Source organism: Hippoglossus hippoglossus, chromosome 4, assembly GCF_009819705.1.
Source record: "Hippoglossus hippoglossus isolate fHipHip1 chromosome 4, fHipHip1.pri, whole genome shotgun sequence".
Taxonomy (NCBI): Eukaryota; Metazoa; Chordata; class Actinopteri; order Pleuronectiformes; family Pleuronectidae; genus Hippoglossus; species Hippoglossus hippoglossus.
Window position 1 is genome coordinate 11,239,586 of NC_047154.1, and position 7,466 is coordinate 11,247,051.

Here is a 7,466-nt window from a genome sequence, read left to right on the forward strand (position 1 = left end):
ATTTTCACTTATAATACACTTTAGTCGTTTGTTTCAATTTTCACTATGTCTTATCTCATCTCATCTCATCTCTTTTAAGTTCATCCTTTGCCCTAGCCCTCCTTACTATCTATAATAAAAAAAATTATATCATGTGCTCTCTACATTTTGCACCTGACCGACTATGAATGAACTGTGCTGCAAATATTTTTTAATTCAGGTTTTAGAGCAAAGGAAATGATTATGTCTCCATTTTCCTCTGTGCGAATGTTTAGATTTTGCTGATCAACCTGAAGCGCCGGCTGGACAGAAGAACCAGGATGCTGAAATCCATGGCCTCGTTGGGTCTACATGCGACGCTGACTGACGCGGTGGATGGCAAGTAGGTCACAGGCACAGTGAGCTGAGGGCTGATTTAAAATCTCCTCACACTCTCTGTGGTAAAGTCATTTGAAGTTGAGTATATTCTGCACAACAACAGTGACATTCTCCTGCTCCTTTCTCCCCTGAGCGTCAGCTGAGATAATCTCTGTATTCTGAAATCTATACATGAGGAATCCAAACATCCTGTCTAAACAGAGATTTGGCGTTTGCAGTAATAATCTCCACTTACTCTCCCTTCTCAGATCTTACTTAAATCCACTGTTGAGAATGTCGTAATCCTTCTTCCGGCCTTATTTTGTCTGGCAGAATACGTTACTTGTCGCAGCCTGTCGAGCTTGACTTCCGTGTGCTTTGCTGTGAGGCTTTTTTTATGCCGATGATACGACTCTAGCTGTTTGACGGGTGGAGAGATAAATCAAATCCCCTCGTTACCACCTCTTCTCTGTGTCTGTAAGGGCTCTGAATACGTCCCAGCTGCAGGCCCTGGGGATAGAGATGCTGCCGGGCTACAAGGATCCTTACTCCGGTCGAGTCCTTACCAGAGGGGAGATCGGTTGCTTCCTCAGCCATCACTCTATATGGACACAGGTGAGGCGACGTGAAATCGAATGCAGTGCACGACGTGGGGAAGAAGCATCGTGCACTGAACAAGTTTGAACATTGAGGATCCAACCTGCTGATCCAGCTGGATTTTGCCAGCTCTGTGTTTACTGCTCTGGAGTTGACTCCGAAAATAAACTGAAACTGTCCAGTCAACAGAGACCCTTTGAACGTTTAACCAATCTGTTTCTTGTACACATAGTAGTGTTTATTGTGCTGAATATAATATAATGATCTGCCAAAATGTCCTGATATGATGTACAGAGCAGATAAATATAGTTACAATGCCCCACAGCAAGAAATAAAGAGGGCAAAAAAAGCATTAAAGGGCCTGATTGAAGGGAGCATATTTACGAATTAGGAATGATGAGATGAATGAGGAGCTATCATGTGATTAAATGAGAGACAAGAATTGCACTGAGTGGTGCACATACCTCCCTAATATCACACACTCATAGATATCAGTCCCCTTACACCTCTTTAACAGGTTATTTAAATTCCTGTAGACTCACTCAAAAAAGGAGTTTGCCTTTCAGTTTTTTCCCCCTGGTGACTCAAGCTCGATTTCATGAACACACCTACACCTGAGGAACTCTCTCACCCCGATGTCTTGCCAAAATAGCAAGTTCACTTGGGTGTGACGTTTTCATCAATGTTGATCAAAGCCGGAGCTGATAAAAACTTGTCTACTGCAAAGTAATTTATTCTGGGAGTGAATGCCGATTGCAGACAAAGCCAGATGCTTGTGGGCTTTTTTTTACTAGTGGAAAGGGGCCTTAAATGTGAGCAATGTATAAAAAAAGTTTAAGAAAATGTAATGGGTTCTTCCATGACCCCTACCACATCCTTCCACCAAGTTTGGTGGAAATCAATCCTTTAGTTTTTACATAATCTTGTTACAGGGATGAAAACATAACCTCCTATGCAGGATGAGCCAGGAAACTGGCAAAGTGAAGGAATGCAAAGCCAAAGGTGTTCAACTTTAATGTTAAAGGGAATGTTTGTCTTTGTGATCATCAGGTGATAGAGCGTGGCCTCCAGAAGGTTCTTGTTTTAGAGGACGACGTGAGGTTCGAGCCCTGGTTTAAACGACGGATACAGGCCTTAATGGAAAACATCGATAAATCCCAGCTGGACTGGGACCTCATGTAATCGCACTCACCTACACACACACTCGCACTCGGGCCACACTGGATACGTGAGCAACAACGCTTTTCATTATGGCGCCAATGTTTTCAGGTTAGATTTAGGTCGCTCTGATCTTCTAGACAGTCGGGATTTTATTTTCTGCGAATACTGCACGCAGTTCACAGCAAAACATACAGTTTCAATGTTTGTCTGTCGAATATGTCACATACTTAAACATTTACAACACTTCCTGCATCTTTTTCAAAATAAAAGCACTTCTGTTGACTGAATCCATAAATTTGTATCAACAAGGTTTTTATTCTTATTGCAGAACCGGAACATTCACGTCTTAATATCGTAGAGTCCTGGCATTTAGTTGAGGGCATAAGCTAAAAGGAAATCCAGTAGTCATACCAGAAACGCATGTAGCAGACACGCTGCCAGACGTAACATGTCAGCGGCCATCACGCTCTGCACAAGCACCCCGTGTGGCCCGGGCAACACAAACACACCCCAGTGCACCACGAGTTAGCACAAACCACAAACCTGTGTGAAGCCTCATCCACACACTCTTTCTGTCTCTCCTCCAGCTATGTGGGACGTAAGCGTATGCAGGTGCAGCAGCCGGAGCAGTCGGTGGACGGCATAAACAACCTGGTCAAGGCCGACTACTCCTACTGGACGCTCGGCTACGCGCTGTCTCAGCAAGGAGCCCGGAAGTTAATGGCTGTACAACCGTTAACCAAAATGCTGCCTGTGGATGAGTTCCTGCCAGTCATGTTCAACAAACACCCCAAGTCAGTGCTCTTCGATTTTAAATTACAGTGCTGCTTGCAAGTGAAGCACATGTGTTTTACTGAAGTTATGTAATGCATAAAACCACAAAGCTGCAGAAATAAGTCTCACTGCATTATGACCGTTCACAAATTTGGACACAAAGACACTTTTAGACGATCAGGTACATGAACAAACAGGCAAATATTTACGGAGGACCACAAATAGATGCTCGCAGGTGCATGGCCCTCTTACATAAGAAAATAGATCAGGTAATCCACAATTAGAATAAACATGAAAATGCAAAAAGAGAAAAGCTAAATTTAAAGTGCATGGTCAGAAAAATGTGTGTGTGCATGCACAAAAACAGACACAGGCAATGAACCAGTGCAGAAATATGAACGATTCTACTGTACAGTCATTATCTATACATAGACACAAACATACATGTTCGTGTACCCTTTGACTTTTTCGACTCTGGGACACTGTGTAGTTTCCTAGTTTGTGCTCTGGTGGTAGACCACAACCTCCATCCCATTCAAATCCGAGCTATGCTCCTTATTGGCCTCTTCTCCTCTTTCCCTCTCTCCTTCTCCCTGATTATGCCCCTTTTTCTTTAGTTTTTTTCCTGCGCCCCATCCCCCTCTTCTCCGCCGTCTTCTGAGCTCCTTCAGACACAGGGCATGGATTGTTCTCGGGGGTTCAGTGGGTGCAGAGCTTTGCACAGGACACACAATGGCTGCTTTTCTGTTTCTTTTTTACTCAGGGATTCCTGCAGTACCCCGCTGTCCTCCACCTCCACCTAATCTCTCCGTCCCATTTTTATCCTTTAACTCTGCCCCCACCATTTCCTCACTCTTATCTCATTCTTCATCTCTTTCTTTTTTTTTAAAACTCCTTTTGCAGTCCCTCTATCTCTCTTCACAGACCTCCATTTTTATTTTTTGCACACCTACTCCCTCTGTCACCCACCTCTCCTCCCCCTTCCGTCTCTCTCTCTCTCTCTCTTTGAGGAATTTGGGCCAGGGCAGCTCTTCCTGCTCGTTGGAGAACGGGGACAGGATTCCCATTGATAGAGGCTGGAGTGTGGGGGTGGGGTGGAGATGGACACTGTGCAAGTGTGTGTGTGTGTGTTACTATATAAATACATGGATATGTGTGTCCAGTGTGCATTGTATGGATTACTAGGTAAACAGTAAGTAGTAAATAGAAGTTGAGTTTGTTCAAAAATGAGAGAAAGTGGAAATATAGACACAAATGTGGAAATGTGGCTGGAAATATGTTTCATTTCTGGTTATTATGTCATTAATATTTGCATTTTGGCAGAAGTAGACTTAGCTCAGTTCCTTAACTCAGTAAAATGCTCCTTTCCTTCTCTCTTTTCTTTGTATTTGAGTTTGTCTTCTCTATAACGGACAAAAGAAACTCATCAGAGTAAACTCAGTAGGATGATTATGTGGAAGCTGAGTTGGGGGGGGGGGTCAGCGACTGGGACCACCAATAAAAGTGTACGTTTTCACCGTCCCAATGGAGCGCTAACAGACTTTAAACAGGCATTTGGAGGGCGGGGAGTTGACCTCTGTGGTGACCTCTGTCTGCAGAGTGTGACTTCTGCCGGGCTGACGTGTCCGAGTCCAAACAGCCGTCATTCCCCCCCGTGGCTCAGCTGCAGGCTGTCGGTGACACACTGATAGTGGAGTTCACTGCTGTTAACAGAGGGTAGTTTACACAGAGGGTAGTTTACACAGAGGGTAGTTTACACAGAGGGTAGTTTACACAATGAAGGTGTGGGTCTGATCTGATTCTGTTTTAGTAGAACAGAATATAGTGGGTGAGAACTGGTACTTCCATACTGACTTCTCTGAAGAGATGCAACTAACTATTTTTATCATAATCAATGAATCTGCCATTATTTCTTGATTAATTGATGGATGCAAAGTGAATTTTCTCGACCTCAAGTTGACATTTTAATGTATTTATTATTTTGTCAGGTGAACATTTGTCAGTTTTCTATCATGTATGAAGAAGAAAACCATCAGAAGCACACATTGTAGACGATGATTTCTGAAGTTACGGTCACTATTTCACTATTGAAATATGAAGAAGGAAACTGCACTGGTTGGCGGAGGCATACAACTGCATTGTGATAATCCTAAACTGTAATGAAAACAATCTTTGTTATGACAAATGCGGCTCCAGTCGAAGAGTTGTTCCTCTATTTGACATCCTGTTAGTTTGCTGTCTGTGTTGATATTAAATGAACACCAAAGTTTCCAGTTAACGGGATATGATGAGTCAGAAGTTATGGCATCATGTAAAGTAGTTAAGAAAAAACACTGACACAGACAGGGTGGGCTGGTAACTCCACTGTGTTGGTGACATCATATTTCTATTTAAATATTTATAAATAAAAAGTGAGAAGTTGTCAACCTCTCGCCAGTGAGTGAAGCTGCCTGTTCCCATCTATCCATCCCTTTTATTTTCATATATCAAAGAAAAATTACAACTTTTCACTGCAGTTTTGTCACTTTTCACTGCAGTCATTGTACACTAAATATCTTTGAGGTTCGAACCACAAAAGTCCCCTCATGGACATGAAGATGTAATTGAAAATTACAATAATCCTAATTTTCTGTTTCAACGCTTCTTCGTTTCACTCTCCCTCTCCCCCATAATCCTCCGCAGCACCGAGTACATGCTGCAGTTTGAGCCACGGGACCTGAAGGCCTTCTCCGTGGAGCCGCTGCTCATCTACCCCACCCACTACACCGGAGAGCCGGGCTACATCAGCGACACGGAGACCTCCACCATCTGGGACGACGAAGCTGTGTCCACGGACTGGGACCGGCAGCACGACCGCAAGACGGCACAGCAGGGCCGCATCCTCTCTGTGGCACAGAACAGCGTCAGCGGAGACTCGCCGCCTCCTGCCGCTCGAGCGTCACGTGACGAACTCTGATAGAGGCACTCACAGTAAAAGACTTGTGTTTATGAATAAGCCGTGTACACTGTGAAAGTCATGTGTACACACACTTGAAAAGACACTTGAACTACAAGCCGAGATTCTAACCATGCATTTACACACACACACACACACACACACACACAAACAGGTATCCAAACGGATGACAGAGAATTCAGATGTCAGTCTAATCTGCTGCCTGATGAGTGGACACTGAGGAGCAAAGGGAAGAGGACGAAGAGCAGCAGCTTATTCCTCATGTGCCTTCAAGCATGTGGAGTGTGGAGCTACAGCCTGAGAAAACTCAAGCAACACAATTCGCTGGACATGAAACATTCTCACAAATCAGTTTTACTATTGTTTCAAACAGATTGTGGTTATTTAAAAAAGAACGGATGTGTTTTTAATGGACAGCTGAGGAATAAAGGAATCTAAACACCGTCTGAAAACAGCTGTGGGTGTGAAGCTGTGTGTTTGTGCATGTGCGAGCGTGCACACAGACACAAATGTATGCATCTATCTGAACAACTGGAGATGTTCAGCGCAGCCTCTTCTTTCCAAGCAGCAGGCCAGTAATGGATGCAATTAGGGTCCAGTGTTACTGTTATTGCAGATTTCTCACCTTCACAGCAGGCTGGTCCTGCTGGTAGTCATTTCAGAGCAGCTGTCATACATTACATGTAGCCTGTAGGGTGTGTGTGTGATGTGCAGTTTCATCTACTTCCAATATTTCTTAAAAACTGGATTTTTGAATTTTTCATGTCCTCCACACAGGCTGTTTATTTCCCTTCAGTTGTGGTGCCGGGCAGAACCAATAAAACAAATTCTTTATTTCTGTGTTTTCACTCACTCCGCAGAAGGAACTGACACAGATGTCGCCCATCTTCTGACAGTCATTTGGATTATTACTGGATTATTGCAAAGATGAAAAGATCCCATGACATGACAGCAAAGCAACAAGAAGAAATGCACTGCGCCCTCTGTGGGACTAAAATAGAGGCTTCATTAAGTCCTGTATATTATTGTTTCCCTGACTGAATAGAAAACATAAACATCACCGCGACTGTTCCCACAACTTCCCTCTATGGAAGACAGAGTTTTTCCTTAAACCTCGTGGCCCCACACAATATGGCATTAAAACATGAAAGGAACCACAACCACCCAATAAATTTGGAGGTTTGAGCAGTTATCAAATGCTATGCGGTGGGTGCATGTTGGCTCCCACTGTTCACTGCTGAGTGAAAAACTGCTCAGTGTTTTATAGTTCCTGTCAGTGGAGGTGAGAAGGGAGTGGGAGGTGGGAAATAAAAGAGAGACACATGGATGGGTGAAGAGGAGTATCGGCCACAAAGAAAATCCGTTTGGATATTGAACAAAAAATCTCTTGTTTTCCTTCGGTGTCAGGTATTTCAGTTCTTTGACGAGATAGAGATGCAGTTATTTCTAATCCTGCTTCATTCAACACTGGAAGTTGTGTTTTCACCCCTGTACGTCTGTTTGTTTGTTTGTTTGTTTGTTTGTTTGTCGGCATGACTGACTTCTGAAATAGATATCCATGGATCTTGGTGGAAGGATGGGCCATCGGCCAAAAAATAACATATTCCATGGTTTGGAATTTAGTTTTTATCGCTTTCTTTTA

The 7,466-nt window shown here is 43.5% G+C and overlaps 1 protein-coding gene across 1 annotated transcript in view; it reads left to right on the forward strand.

Moving 5' to 3' along the window:
• The window catches only part of colgalt2 (collagen beta(1-O)galactosyltransferase 2), a 25,659-nt gene extending 19,003 nt beyond the window's left edge, over positions 1 to 6,656 (forward strand). Inside the window, exons 8-12 of the mRNA XM_034582853.1 lie at positions 255 to 361; positions 819 to 951; positions 1,984 to 2,111; positions 2,682 to 2,888; positions 5,551 to 6,656. Coding sequence (XP_034438744.1) covers positions 255 to 361; positions 819 to 951; positions 1,984 to 2,111; positions 2,682 to 2,888; positions 5,551 to 5,824 — 849 coding nt within the window. The 3' untranslated portion in view covers positions 5,825 to 6,656. The remainder of the gene's footprint in view (positions 1 to 254; positions 362 to 818; positions 952 to 1,983; positions 2,112 to 2,681; positions 2,889 to 5,550) is intronic.
• Positions 6,657 to 7,466: the final 810 nt, after the last annotated feature.